Source organism: Meriones unguiculatus, chromosome 18 (assembly GCF_030254825.1).
Source record: "Meriones unguiculatus strain TT.TT164.6M chromosome 18, Bangor_MerUng_6.1, whole genome shotgun sequence".
Classification (NCBI taxonomy): domain Eukaryota; kingdom Metazoa; phylum Chordata; class Mammalia; order Rodentia; family Muridae; genus Meriones; species Meriones unguiculatus.
In genome coordinates, this window is record NC_083365.1 from 10,051,457 (window position 1) to 10,066,489 (window position 15,033).

The window sequence follows — 15,033 nt, forward strand, 5'->3', positions numbered from 1 at the left end:
ACACTCTTTTCCTTTAAAGTACCTGTCTCGGGTATTTTGTTATAGTCAAGAAAACTGACTGAGGGGGACAGGCCATTCCAGGTATGTTCTCAGAATGTTACAAGTGCTGAGTTTTTATTACTTATGTCCCTCAAGTAGATTCAAACACACAGCCTCCTGGCCCCAAATTAAAAGTCTCCTTTTCTCATCTCATCTATCCATTTTCTCCAAACCCATTTCAGCTACAGAGACCTCTCTCTACTCAGGGATATGCATTGAGGTCAGCCTGCAAATGTTTCACATTCCTTTTTGCCTTTCTGTCCCCTTAGAACCATACTACAGAGCTCAGCTAAGCCTCTCCCACCTAGGAAGACTTCAGAGAGATCATTTTAACCGACAGTTTGAGAAGCTGCTCTGGCAAGAGGAGGCCAGTTAATAATTAGCATCTTATCTGATTAAGGAATCTCCTCTTCCAGACTTGTAAGCTTATGAGCCAAAGTCAGGACACAGAGTTATCTTCAGTTGTATACTGGGAACCCTCCAACCCTCCAACCCCCTATTCATCAAGGATTTATGGTTTCACCCCACCTCCATAGGAATGTCACGTCAAGGCTACTCATCCAGGGGATCTGCCCCCTGGTAGCCTTGTCACCCTTGTGATCAGCCCCACATCCCCCTGTGTGCCTGATCTCACCAGTGGTGTGGCTCTCCACAGCTGACACCTCCTACCCAAGTCCTGAAGCTCTCTCCTGTTCAGCCTTAGGCTTTCTCCAGCACGTGAAGAGTTCCATGGCTCTCCATCCAAAAGAGAAAACTGTCCATCAGTACTGGGACTTGGGGCCGATGGTTCCAGCTGCCCTGTGCTGCCACGGACATCCAGGAGGCAAGCTCTCCATGTCTTTACAGATGATGCGAGCTCCCAATGGCTGCAGCGTCCCTTGCTCGTTAACACAGACTGTATTGGCTCTCTCCCACCCCACATCACTCTCTCTGTACCCCATTCTTAGTTTCCATAAACTGCCTGCACTCAGATTTGTTTGGGGGTCTTTTTGAGGATTCTGAGTTAAGACAACTCCTTCAACACCCCAAAGCACTGTCCTCATTGTCTCCTTGGGGACTCACGCTGGTCCCATGACAATTTTATTATGCTGGGGTCAGGACGTCAAGTTGCTAGGATGTTAACTATGAGTTTCCAGGTCTGTGTGAGTGTGGTCCTCCCCTAAATCTATCTTGTGGAAGGCTGTGCGCATGCCAGAGGGTCCTAAGGGTCTGCTTGTCCCATGTAAGGGCTGAGCTGGTGGACACGGCCCAGGAGGGATGAAGCCTTTAGCTCCAGATGATGAACAAGCACCAACCGTTTGTAAGAATGATATAAAGAACATGTTCAGGTATCTGGCCACAGCGTCAGTCCACTCCTTCCACAAAACCAAAGCAGGACAACAAGGACCTTCCACCAGTCTGGAACTTACGCTGACCAGCCTCAGCGCCAGCCAAGCCACAGCCTCTGCCTGTGAGGAAAGCAGGAAACTGGCTCCTGTCTCCAGCAAGGAAGAGGATAGGAGGGCAGGACAGTGGGTTAGTTCCCCATAAGGTAGGACCAGACAGCACCACAGCAGGCCCACTCCCAAATACGTTTCCAAGTCCTCCATATGGAAAGTTTAAATTGACAGCCTGTTGGTCGTGCCCCGTCTAGAAAACGCTCTCTGCGGCCAATACACAGCTCTTGCTTTAATGGGGTAATTTATAAAGCCTTCTGTTTCTGGGGGAAATAAAACAGCTCCTCAGGAATGGGCAGGTAGGCCGGAAGTTGGACTGGGATTATCTTTGAATAGACAAGGAGTATTACAGGAAAGGTCATGCCAGAGTTTGGACAAGGACCTCAGAATCGAAGCTTGGTGCAGGGCAAGCCAAAGTATGGGGGCCGCCCCTGCACCACCTCTGAGGCAAAACTAGGCTTCAGCCCTGGCTTGCAGAGGGCAAGAATGCTGACACTGGGAACTTGTACACACACCACACACACACACACACACACACACACACACACACACACACACACGCCGGTAGGAACCATAGCTGCTTGCAGAGCACAGTGCTCAGTCTCCGGCTGCTGAGGTCTCTCCAGGTTCAGGAGCTTAGAAAGCCCACGGAGGGACCCAATCGTCGGAGGCTGGCTGTGTCCCAGGGGGCGGAGTCGGGCGCCCGCAGGGGCGGGCCACCAAGGCTTGGGTCCCAGGCTCTGGGACGAGCTGCGGGGAGCAGCGGCAACTCCAGAAAGACGGAGGAGCCTCAGAAGGGCGCGCGGGAGAGCAGGACAGAGCGACACGCGCGCCCCAGCTGGCGCTTGCCAGGGTGTTCCCCGGGCCTGGGCCGCGCCCACCTGCGGCAGCGCGGCGTCCAGGGGCGAGCCCCTGGAAGGCACCGAGGCAGGTGAGTGCCGGGTGGCGGCGGGCGGCCCCTGGGGGTGGGGACCGCGGGGAGCCCGGGAACCGGACGCAGGAAGGCGAGCCGAGGAGGGGTGTGTGCCAGCCGTTCCCGCGCCCCGCGGGCAGCTCGGGTGCCCGGCTCCGCCTCATGGGCTTGACTTCCCGCTGGATTCCCAGCGCCCGCCTGGCGTCCGGGGCTAGTGGGAGACGCGGGGCCCCGCGGGCGGGCTCCCTCTCCCCGCAGCCCGTGGGCTGGTGACCCCGGGGACAGTCTGCGGGGGACCAATAGACGTCCCAGAGGGAGGACACCGGGGTGCAGACTCCGCCGGAACCCCACCTGTCAGGTAGGGTGGAGCGCGCAGCTGACCCCAGCTAGAGTGATGACCTCTGTCCCGCCAGCGCTCCCCCGGCCGCACGAGGCTGGACAGACCTCGCTATCCACTTTGATAGCGTCTTGCTACCCCTAACCGTAGCTCCCACAGGGGCGGGTGTGCTGAGGTGGGAGAGGAGGGCGCTTCGTGGATGGTGAGACTGACCAAGTCAGGTCGGAGTCCGCGGCCACTCCCTGGGGACTAGCATTTTAGAGACTATCCCTCTCCCTCTCCCTCTCCCTCCTGTGTACGTCTCAAGACAGCAAGACTAGAAAGGGGTTCTCAAGCGATGAAGGGCAGCCCTGGACTCTCCGGCCTTCCCCACCCGCCCTTGGGAAGCTGTTAGCAATCCAGTCTGCTCTCAGCTACCACCACCCTAGGAGCCACAGACCTCGACAAGGCTCGGTAACTCCTTCGTCGGGGTTGGCCCATCCCCGAGGGTGGGAATCGGGAAGCCCAGAAATAGGGTCCTGGAGCCAATCCAGAGTAGCAGGACCAACGAGGAGAGAACGGATTTATTCTAGAACAGGCTTCTTAATTTTTCCAGTCCGGAGGGCCTCATTCACCTGAGAATTTCTTCCATGTCCCTGGGTTTATAAGTGTACGAAGTGGGCATATAAGTCAAACATTTACTGATCATAAATCATTAACGTGTTTTAAAGCAACTCTTTGATATGCATATAATTTTATCATTTATTAATGAGTAAAGTAAATTCGCATAGTAATGAGATGGATTGTGTATTTTTATATAAAGAATTAATCTTGGCCGAATATTTGATATAGCATCTTCAACGTTTTTCAGAGTCGAATGATAACTTTGATTTTATAGTCATCAATGCTGAGAATGCCACTTTATATAAACAAATGGCAGCGGTGTTTCAGAATCTGTTGGTAATTCTTTCCTAATTCCAAGCCAAATTTCATGTAATAATTTTTAAAAGTGAAACTCCGGCCAACTGCCCAAACAGCAATTTTTTGAATCTATTTTATGTTATGGGGGAGGGACACCCTCTGAGTCCAGAAGTGGGTATCAGTCCCCCCAGGCCGGAAATTACAGGCCATCGTGAGCAACACAATGTTGGTGCTGAAAGCTGAACCCTGGCTCCGTTTAAGAGAGCCCTCTGCAAGAGCAGCAAGCTCCTGTGACCACCAAGCCTTCTCTCAGGCCTTCAAGTAGAAATCTTTAAATCAAAACATTTTGGCACAATAAAATCCAGGATACACGAATTTGTAGCTGAATGCAATAGTATGTAGCATATAATTCCAACTATTAGGGAGATTGAAGCAAAGCGTCAGGAGTTCAAGCTCAGCCTAAGTGGTATGATGCTGCCTCAGACATAAAACCAACAAAAAGGATAAACCAACCAGATACTTACATACTGAGAAATGGTGACACTAAAACCGTTATGTTTTATGAGAGCAGAAAGCTTTGCTTGTACAGTAATTGGACATGTGCAGTTCATAGCACGTGGGTCTGAAGCGAGGTGTTTCAGGTCCTGTTCATAGGCATTGCTAAGCTAGATAGCGCCCAGGGCAAAGTGTGTGTGTGTGTGTGTGTGTGTGTGTGTGTTCAGAAACAAGGTGACAATGAAGGCTCCCAAAGCAACTTGGTTGAGGGATGCCAGAGGCTTGGATTCATTATGTTTGATTTGGCTTTAATTGATTTTTGGTCATTCTGAAACCACTTACAGTCATTCAGTTTTTTTTGCAACCCCCTCATTCAGTTATGCCAGCCCCCCAGTGTAAGAGACTGGCTTCGAGGGCAGCAGGAAAGCCTCTCCCAGCCACCAAGAGATTCCTCTTCATCCCCGGCCTTGTCCCGCTGTCTAATAAGGGGTTGGGTCAAACCAGCACTGTGTGCTGGGAGAAGGGCAAGGGAGCACATTCTTCTTGGGTTTCTGTGGAGAGTCCAGTTCATTCTGCGGCTAGCAGGCAGAGGGCCTCCCATCTCCTGGTCCCTGGGTGAGTCTAGCTGGGCTGTGCCCAGGGAGCTGTTGGGGAACCCTGCCACATCTGAGGCTCACTGTCCATGGTTGCATCTCCCCCCAGGTCCTGGATGGTATCTGTTCTCCCAAGGAGTCCAGCAGGGAACTACACACGGTGACCCCAGCTGCAAGGGCTGGACTCCAGGCGGGCACACCCCCCTGATTCCATCCCAGCCGCAGGCATCAAAATGGCAGCCCGGCACACAAACACTAGCTTTGCACCCCGGGGACATGTCTCCTTGTTCCCCGCAAACTTCAGTTATGGTGATTATGACCTCCCCCTGGATGAGGATGAGGATGTGACCAAGACACAGACCTTCTTTGCGGCCAGAATCGTCATCGGCGTGGCCCTGGCCGGCATCATGCTCGTCTGCGGCGTTGGCAACTTCGTCTTCATCGCTGCCCTCGCGCGCTACAGGAAGCTGCGCAACCTCACCAACCTCCTCATAGCTAACCTGGCCATCTCTGACTTCCTGGTGGCGATTGTCTGCTGCCCCTTTGAGATGGACTATTACGTGGTACGTCAGCTTTCCTGGGAGCATGGTCACGTGCTGTGTGCCTCCGTCAACTACCTTCGGACCGTCTCCCTCTACGTCTCCACCAATGCTCTGCTGGCCATCGCTATTGACAGGTGAGGTTCACTTCAGCCCTCCCGGGCTGGCATCAACCCACATGTGTTCTGTTCATCAACATTCGAGCAAGCCTGAAGCGTCTGAGTCTCATAGCTCTGGTTTCTGCTTAAAATATAGGTAGTGCATGGCCTCCAACACAGAAGCAAAAACAAAGCAGGAAATCTGGGCAGTAACTACTTAAAATCCATGGAAGAGTTAACTGGAGCAGCTTCCAGTCAAAAGAACGGGTACCAAGTTTTTTGATGTTGCCAGATCCGGATACAAAGCATTCCATTGCTTAGGAAGCCTCCTGTGCCCCTGATGAGTTTCCCTGCCAGTCTTAGTAATCAGTCTGTCATCACAGTGCAGGTCTGTCTGTTCTTTAATCACTTCCTTAGAATCATGCAGCACGTAGCTTCCCTTCTGGTGGCTTTACTGCAGAGCTGATCTGAAAATAAGATAGCAGAGTCTGCTTACAAGAAAGAGGGAAGGACTTGTTTGTTTTTGCTGTTTTGCATGCATCTGCATGCTTATTTACATACATTTGCATGAGACGTCCCAGAAGTCCTTACTCTGCTATAAATTGTACGTAAATTTATAGCATCAGTGAATGAGAAATCTTGTATGTTTCAGTTGTGCACAGTTTCAGGCCGGCATTGTTGCCAGTGGCTGGGTGGGAAAGAGGCCCTCTGACAGTCCACGCTTTGGAGCTGCTCTGAAATGCATTCTGAAGGTGTGCTTCATGACCTTCCCCTTTGTCTCCGTCAGCTCTTCACTCTCCCTTGCTCTGAGTGCTGTTTAGTGCCTCTTAACATACCGGTTGGTTATTTTTCATTTATATTAATAAACAAAACAAAGGTACATGATGCCTCTTCCTTTTTATAGCAAGATACCTGTGGGAAAAGCAGCTCTCAGGCTCTGCAGTCTGGAAACCAGCTGATGAAATGCACACTTGACAGCCACCTGTACAGAATTCCTCAGGAAAATCCCACTCTTTTACTCTGCTCGATCACTTCTTTTAGTGATAGAGTCTAGTTCCTGGGCTCCACCCGCCCAAGTCGCCCAAATGGTGATCCCTTGTGCTGGGAGTTGCAAAATCCTGCCCTTTTATTCACTTTCACCAGTGGCTCTGATGCTGAAAAGAGATCTATTGCTGTCCTTGCCCCCATCCACTTGTAAGCGTTGTGTCTGTGATGACAGTCTTGCTCTGTCTTGTGGTTTGTGGTTCTGGAGCTGCTTGGGAAGCATTCTCCCTGGCACAGACAATAACTTTTCCCAGCACAGCCTCAACACCACGCCAGCCATACCACCACTCCTACCACTCCCCGAGACCCAAGTAGGAAAGTGACCATCATCCTCTACCTTCCTTCCTGTCTGTCACCCACTAATCCTGTCCCTTTGTTTAGCTCTATGTGAGTCCAGTATATGTCCCCCCAGCTTTGCCATGATGGACAGCCCTGATGCTCTGCTAACCTGCCTCCTGTTCCCCAGGAGCATCTAACTGCCTCCTAAAATCCACCTGCATCTGCTCCAAGCATCTGAGCATCAGTCACTGTTGCCAGCTCTTCCTAAGATGTTCCCCTTGCTCATGGGATCTCCAGAAGTCCCAGTGTCACAGGATATAAACCCTGAGTCTAGCACTGTGGGCTGTGCCAGCCTGGCCTTCCAATGCATATTGCGTATGGAGCTATAGATGCCCTCCTCTGTATGTCTCAAGGCAATCATCGTGTCTTTGGTCTTCTGTTGCCACACCAGGATACCTATATCTTAGTCTGCGTTATTCCTCCCAGACCTTCTGACACAGAGATTCATGAGCAGGCGACTGACGTACTGAAGGGAGGAGCAGTAAGGACAGTACTTTGCTAAAGCCCTGCTAAGAAATCCTTGCAGTAGGTGTGGCTCACAGCTCGAAGTTCGGGAGGAGGGAACTGGGGTGTTTATACGCAGCTCTGGCAAGTCATTGCAGAAGGCTTCTCTGAAAATACTGCTCAGGCAGCCACGAGGACTCTGAAAGCCAGAGGAAACCCTCGGACAAATAGACAGAAAGGCGGGTATTGGCATGCTGGAGTACTCACACAGATGCTGAAGGGGCAAAGAGGAGCAAGAGCGTGCATACCACAGTAGTGACAGATAGGGGTATGGGGAGTATAGGCGAGGGTAACTGTAGAGGGGCAGAGGGGAGGAGACGCTGAAGGGGTAAGAGCAGGGGCATACGGAGGAGGTGCTGGCAGCGTCTGCCGTGAAATGCACATTTGACTGCAGTAGGTTTGTGGGCTCTGCTGTCCTCAGGCTGTGTACATAAAAACACAAGCAGTAGAAGATGGAGTTTTTTGAACTCGAGTTTTTTTTTTTTTCCATGCAAAAGCTAGGAATTCTCAAACACTAAGAATAACTAAAGATACACTGATTTGTAAGTGCTAACTTTTCAAGAGAGGCAAGGGTCTCACCTATGTACTCCAGAATGACTTTGAACTGCCTGAGACCACTGGGCACTGGGCTAGACTTAGCTCCTCAGGAAGCTTATGCTCACCTTGACTTGGTAAAGGAACTAGATGGAGAGGAGGCCCCATGGGCAGGAGCAATCTGACAGCACAGGGGAGCCTGTGAGTTCTGCGTAGGTGCTGGGAGTTCTGTGAGGCTCAAACATGTAAAGCCTCATACGGAGCCCTGGTCCTTAGGACAGAGCCCTAATAGATAAATAATATGAGCCCTTCTCCCATCATCAGGCTCTAAAATGATCAGAAAGACAGACAAGACAGCCCCACCTTTCCCTGATAGTGCTATTTTCAAAAGCAGGTCTTTTTACTAGGGCCATGTTGAGTGGTTTTTCAGAGGGCTGTTTATATTAGCCTCAGAGAGAGAACAATTTAAGTTTGCTGTAAGTTAGAAGAGACTTGAGAGCCTCTGCCGTCCCTCCACACAGGTCATTTCCTGAGAGCCTCAAAAAGGAATGCCACCAGCTGGGCCCCAGGTTCACCCAGTGAGAACCCTGTCAGAGTTCTGACCTCCAGACCTGCACTATCACAATGCGTGCTATTTCAAGCTGGGGCATTTATTAGAAAGGCAACAGGAAACCCGGAGGGACTGAAGCACCCACTCAGCCCGGGCCCCTTGCCCACGCACCAGTCTCCCGGTGCACGTTGATTCCCTGTCTTCAAATGTGCCTGCTCTGCTGTGTCGAGTCTCCAGAAGGCCATGGCATGCTGTTTTTGGGAGCTGAGCCCAGACTCCATGCTCAAGCGGAGGAGGTGCTGTTTCCAGTTGTAGAAAGCTGAGGGAATACACCAACCTCAAGAGCACACAAGCAGTACAGTCAAGCAGACAGCTGGCAGCAGAGACTTTGCAGATGTCTCTCTTGCCAAGCGGTGAGTCATGGGAAATGATCAGCAGAAGCAAAGTGCCATAACTCCATCATCCATTATGAATGTTTACTTTCTTGGAAGCTGACACAAATCCTGATAGCTTGTCAATTAAGTCCTTATTAGCTCCACTTCACAGATGCAGAGACTAAGTCTCAGGGGCATAAGTTATTTATTCAAGTGCTAACTCAGAAACGGGCCTGCCTAGTACCCCTTAAGTCCGTGGTCTTTTCTTTCTTACCAACTTGAACTTTGGAATGTCCTTCAGAGTAAGAAAGGTGTCGTGAATGACAAATTATTTGGGTGTAAGAGTTAATGATAGCCAGACATAATAGCACAAACATTTAAGAGGCAGATTATCAGTCTCTGTGTGTGTGTGAGACTAGCCTGATCTACAGTTATGTTCCAGGCTGCCCTGGACCACACCAAACCGTGTCTTTAAAATAAAGAAAGGTGGGGGTGACAACAGAATAAGCAGAGATGTGACCTTCTCTTTGCGTTGGTTATCGGCATGCTGTGCGTGGCAACAGGGCCAGGCTGAGAGTAGTATTAAGTCCTACCTTTGTTTTACAGTCTCTAAAGACTTTGGATTTGGTACAGCGCACAGAATAATAGCTGCCCAACAAACATAACTGCATCCAAATCCTCCAAACCCATGACGGTGCGGTACCAAATGCTGAGAGGGAACGAGGTCAGCTAAGGAACTGTGGTTGCCGATCTTTTATAATAGAGTCTATAAAAGAATAATCTGGGTGGAGCTGACGGATGGCAGAGGTTCTCACCTGAAGGAAGCAGGCAGAGCGCCTTGGTGGGCCAACGTGAGAAAGACTCCACTGGCCATTGCTGGCTCTGATGAAAGAAGAGGTTATGAACCACGACATACAGGCAGTTCTTGAAATGCTGGAAACCCAGACGACAGCAACAAAAACCAAACAAAAGCCGCCCCCCCAACCAGGTTCTGTCCTGAGAACCCCTAAAAAGTACCATCCAAGATTACCCAATGAAAACGAGGTCAGACCTCTAACCTCCAAAACTGCACTATCACAACGTCTGCCGTTTCAAGTATCACGTTTATTAAAAAGGCAACAGGAAACAGTTTGTCCAGTATCACAGGGAGACAGTGGCTGGGATGGACCCAGCTTTCTCAGTATTCAGAAGCTTCAACTATGGAATTTTGCTGGAGAGCCACCAGCAAGCAGAGACAAATGGGACAAAATGACAGAAATACTGCAAGGGACAGAGAGGGGCTTCTAAGTCAAGTCAGGGGTTTGGAAGGGTGATCAAAGAGTCCGGTTAGGAGGAGAAGGCAGGTGAGACAGAATTTTCCACTGGTGGCCTTCTGCCCTTGGTCCACACACATTGCCTGGATGGACTGTTCTTACCTGCCTCGCACGCCTCTTCTCCTCCTCCACCCTTCCCTACCATCCTTCCTGCCCCTGCCCCACAATGCACAGAAATCATTCCAGGACCCACATACCTAAAATATCACTCCGTCTCCGGAAGGAAGGCGGGCAACCCACACAAACGTGGCTCACTGAAAAGCACGGGGGTAAAGATTCAAGGTACCACAGTGAGGTGCCTTGCTATGCACTCCCCAGCTGGGTGTGCAAGCTCTGTATCAGGAGGCTCCATTCCGGTACCTGCCGGCCATGAAGCCGGGCATGGTGCTCATTTCCTAGTAGAGTCCTGACTCCCACCTAATGCCGCTGCCTCCATAACACAGGCTGAGGAGGAGGAGGAGGAGTAGGAAGAGGAGGAGGAAGCCGTGCAGTGCCCACCCCTCGCTCTGAGGTACAGAGCTCTTCTTTACCTTGCATCATGAGGTATTTGAAATAAGAACTTTAAGCGTCCAATGTTCGTAGGTAGGATGGCAAGACTGAAAACTCAAAAGGAATAATGGTCCCCTGAACGGATGAGCATGTGTGTCTACCGAAAAATACTCGCATAGCACATCCTTACCGTGTCTAATGCCCACAGACATCCTGCGGGTCTGTGGGCATTAGACACGGTAAGGTTGTACTCAGAGAAGCAAATCTCAGAGAGAAAGGCGATTCCCAGATCCCTACGCCAGGCGAGGGAGAAAAACCAGGCTAGTTAAACCTATTTCTTGTTTCCATTAAATCCCGACTGTAAATGCCACGTGGGGCTGTTCACCAGCTAACGCCGCTTAAACCTGGGTAGAAGGGACCTGGGGATTCATCCCGGGCCCTGGGCTGGTTCAGAACAACCGTGCGTCCAAGAGTAACCTCACGGCTGGCTTCTCTCTCCCTTCAGATACCTCGCCATTGTCCACCCCTTGAGACCGCGGATGAATTATCAGACCGCCTCCTCCCTGATCGCTCTGGTCTGGATGGTCTCCCTCCTCATCGCCATCCCGTCCGCCTACTTCACCACGGAAACCATCCTCGGCACCGTCAAGAGTCAGGAGAAGATCTTCTGCGGCCAGATCTGGCCGGTGGACCAGCAGCTCTACTACAAATCCTACTTCCTCTTCGTCTTCGGCCTCGAGTTCGTGGGGCCCGTCGTCACCATGACCCTGTGCTACGCCAGGATCTCCCAGGAGCTCTGGTTCAAGGCCGTGCCGGGCTTCCAGACGGAGCAGATACGCAAGCGGCTGCGCTGCCGCCGCAAGACGGTGCTGTTGCTCATGGGCGTCCTCACGGCCTACGTGCTGTGCTGGGCGCCTTTCTACGGCTTCACGGTCGTGAGAGACTTCTTCCCCACCGTGTTTGTGAAGGAGAAGCACTACCTCACCGCCTTCTATGTCGTTGAGTGCATCGCCATGAGCAACAGCGTCATCAACACCGTATGCTTCGTGACAGTCCAGAACAACACCGTGAAGTACTTCAAGAAGATGCTGCTGCTGCACTGGCGGCCCTCTCTCCACGGGAGCAAGTCCAGCGCCGACCTCGACCTCAGAACCAGCGGGCCTGCCACCGAAGAGGTGGACTGTATCAGGCTGAAGTAGCCTGCCCGTGGAAATTATTCAGGCATCACACCCCACCAACCACTCGTGAGCTGCCTGGGAAGAGGCCGCTGTGCTTATTCTCTCCTGCCCTAATGTATCCGGATGCTTCTATGCCATAACAGACAGCACCGCCGATATCTGTGGAACACCCTAACAGACTAGACACAAATGCAGCAAGCGGTGTGGCCTGAATGCCTTCTGTCCGCAAACCCCACCAAGAGATTATTCAAGGACCCCAGCTGACATTTGCGGATTACCTGCTTTGTGCAGAAACAGTTGCCAGAAAAACGGTAGAAGCTATTTGGAGTTATTAAGCTCTATCTATCTACCTGTCTGTCTGTCTATCTATCCATCCATTCCATCCATCTAGGTCACTAGAAAGAGATCACAAATGATTAGTCAGAATCGTGCCCTGTATTCTTTCATTCTGTATCTGATGAGCACAGAACTGTCAAAGGCAATAGAATAAAGCCATTAGACACAGTAGAAATGTAAGGACGACTCCATCAATGTGGAGCCCGCCCGCGGCTTCATAGGAAGACAGTCCATACAGCATCCTTACTGTCCCCATTCCAGCTCTCTCCTTAGAGATTCTGTACTTATCTACAAATGGTGTCATTTCAAAGGAGAAAAGAAAGTCTTTACCACTGATGTGTCAATCTCCTCAGCCTGTGGGATGAAGATGGGAAATCCTGAGACAAGAAATGCATCCAGTTCCTGACACTTCAACGCTGAGGATTTCAGGGCTGTGAGATCACAGAAGAGGAGGACACAGAAAGAGCAGAGGCTGCCCTTGGTAATGAATATAATCTGGCCATTTGCCGTGGTTTGGATGATTTTTCTAGAACAATAAAAGCAGCTCTACTTGAAATCCAAGGCCGTGGGTAAAAGCCCCCACTCCAGGGCTCATCTCTGTGTGCCCCACTTTCATGAAATGGGACTAATGAAAACAGATCATTAGGAAAGCCTACCGAACTCATGGTGTGTGGATGTGATTTTCAGCTCTACCCTGGTTAAGAGTGTGATACTGAAGAGCTCATTAGAGGGCCTTTAGAATCCCCTTCACCCTGGCTTGTTATGTATGGAGGAACAGCTCCACATTTTCATCCCTGCTCATCGGACCAGAGACCACTGAACTTATTTTAACATAGCACATCTGTCATGGGTCATAAAGGCCTCCCTGTTCCAGGATGTAATAAAAAAAAGATACAGTCAGTGTCCCAACTCTCAGCATCCCTGTGGTCTTAGACAGTCCTCCCAGCATAACGTTGGTGACCCCAGAACTGAATCCATTAGTATTATATCTACTGAACCAGGCTGACCTGGCTGTCTAGGTGTGTGTCTCCTTCCTCTTTCATGGCCCCATATGCATCTCCCTTAAACTGCACAGTTACTAAGGAAGACCTCCCTCAACCCAGGAGGACCACTATTCTGTCCAGGGCATAGAGTGCTATGCTTCCCTGATAAGCCTCTCCAGTAGACCCTGTCTTCTTTGGGCGTCAACAGAATTTACCTCCCCCTTATATCCAAACATATCATCCTCCTCTCATTTAGATTTAACTTGAAAGCAATCCTGTAAATATCAATGCGTGTTTGTATATACTCCAGTGAATAAAGTGTATGTTGTTATCCTATGGAATAATCAGCATAATTAACATACATAATTATAATCACAGTGTACCAAGCATTCGCTGCTAATGTTTTATATCATGTTTATCTGTTTAGATGTAAATGCAGTAATAGCTGTCCCTAAGAAGTTCAACCCTGAAATGAGGGAACTTCCAAAGGTGTTCTTAAAGCAGGCCATACCACTGTCTTACATGTCCTTCTTATTTGTAAATGATTTCCAAAATGCAGACTTTTTTCACATGGAGAATGTTTATGCCTCCAGTCAGAGCTAAGGGAACAAGTGAATTGCATTGTGTTCCCTCCCCTCCAGACTAGTTAAAGGCAAGCTTACAATACTTCTAACATGTATAAGTACATATGTATGCCTACAATTTCATATTGGAAGTTAATTTCATTTAGTAAAGTCAGATTCATTTTTTTTTCTTGGCCACAATATGAGAAAAGATATTTACACAATGAAGCTGTTACAGATGTTTGTTAAGCTTCCAACATTTAAAATAAGTTACTTCTAAAATTGGAGAAGCCAAAAAATGCTTCATGCCCTCAGGTGTGACAAAGTTTCAGACTTCACAAGGAAGGATGTGACATGTGGGAGATAACCAGAAATTTTAACACGAGTTCTGTTTCTACTCAAAAATGGTGGCTCCAAAACACATCCTCTGTATCCAATCATATACTCCCTTGTCCTCAGACAAACACACACAAACATACACACACACACGCACACGCACACACATACACATCAGTAGGACACCAGACCAGGAAACACCTTGAGAACGTAAAATTCCGTTCCTTTCTTTGGTGGTTTGGGATTCCAAAGAAGAAAATGACCTCTAAAGGGTACAGAGTTAATTCTTGCTAGAGCTAACGCCTTGCCCCAGAAATTTAACTCTGAGCCAATGAGCAGCTTTCAGAGACTATGCACACCTGCGTCTGGAGGACCCGGCAAACCTTGGTGGCAGGTTCCAGAATATGTAGAACCTTAACTCCCTAGGTTCTTTTTCTTGTTCTTTAAGAGAAGGTTAGTTCCCCGTCCTGGATTAAGCCTTGTGGTGTAGGCTTTAGATCAAGAGACAAAGTGTTGGTTGTCCATGGAGCTTCCTTGTAGATAGCTGTTGGGAGCTCATGGCACCCAACTCTATCCAAAAGATGTTTAAGGAATAAAATCCAGTTCTAGTAAATAAGCATTTACCTAAAAGGTTTCCCATAGTGCATTTTAATTAATACTTATTTTAACATATCTTCCTTTTCTAGGTAGAGCTGAGAATATTAAGTATGTGTATCCTCATGGGTTGTTATGCTAACTATGCATGCAATGATCTCGTTATTGTAGAACCGCATGACTGTGAATTTGTTTACAAACTAAAATTTATTTGTAATCCTCAAATTGGTGCTCATGATGCTTTTATAGTGATTTGTATGGTCACAAAACGGTGACTTTTGACTGATCCCGTGTACATGTCCAGGAGGGGCTGAACAAGCCAAGACTCGGCCTTCTTATTTCAGCTGCAAACAAGTATTTGGAGCAGGACAGGAGGGACGTTTCCGTTCCACAGCGCAGGATCTCCACCTGTGCTTCACACTGTGGGAACGGGCCTGCATATGCACGCAGATAACAGTGTGTGTTCTGAGCTAACCTTTAGCCCAGGTGTGATCTAAATGGTGGCTTGGGGGAAATGTGAGGCCCATTCACCAAGACACCCCCTTC

The 15,033-nt window shown here is 49.5% G+C and overlaps 1 protein-coding gene across 2 annotated transcripts; it reads left to right on the forward strand.

The window, feature by feature from the left end:
* The first annotated feature begins 2,177 nt into the window (after window positions 1-2,177).
* On the forward strand, window positions 2,178-14,712 carry Prokr2 (prokineticin receptor 2). Of its 2 annotated transcripts, none has more exons than XM_021651499.2 (3): window positions 2,178-2,406; window positions 4,823-5,389; window positions 11,003-14,712. In XM_021651499.2, exons 2-3 carry the CDS (start codon window positions 4,947-4,949, stop codon window positions 11,694-11,696), a joined length of 1,137 nt encoding a protein of 378 aa, XP_021507174.1. In that variant the 5' UTR covers window positions 2,178-2,406; window positions 4,823-4,946; the 3' UTR covers window positions 11,697-14,712. The 2 variants fall into 2 exon arrangements, with proteins under 2 accessions (XP_021507174.1, XP_060227466.1); XM_060371483.1 differs by lacking the exon at window positions 2,178-2,406 and adding an exon at window positions 2,617-2,746.
* Window positions 14,713-15,033: the final 321 nt, after the last annotated feature.

Bases quoted from the DNA above. Each gene is read 5' to 3' on its own strand.
- Prokr2 (XM_021651499.2), top strand. From the start codon at position 4,947: ATGGCAGCCCGGCACACAAACACTAGCTTTGCACCCCGGGGACATGTC. The intron at 5,390-11,002 runs GTGAGGTTCACT...CTCTCCCTTCAG, and splicing joins CTGGCCATCGCTATTGACAG to ATACCTCGCCATTGTCCACC.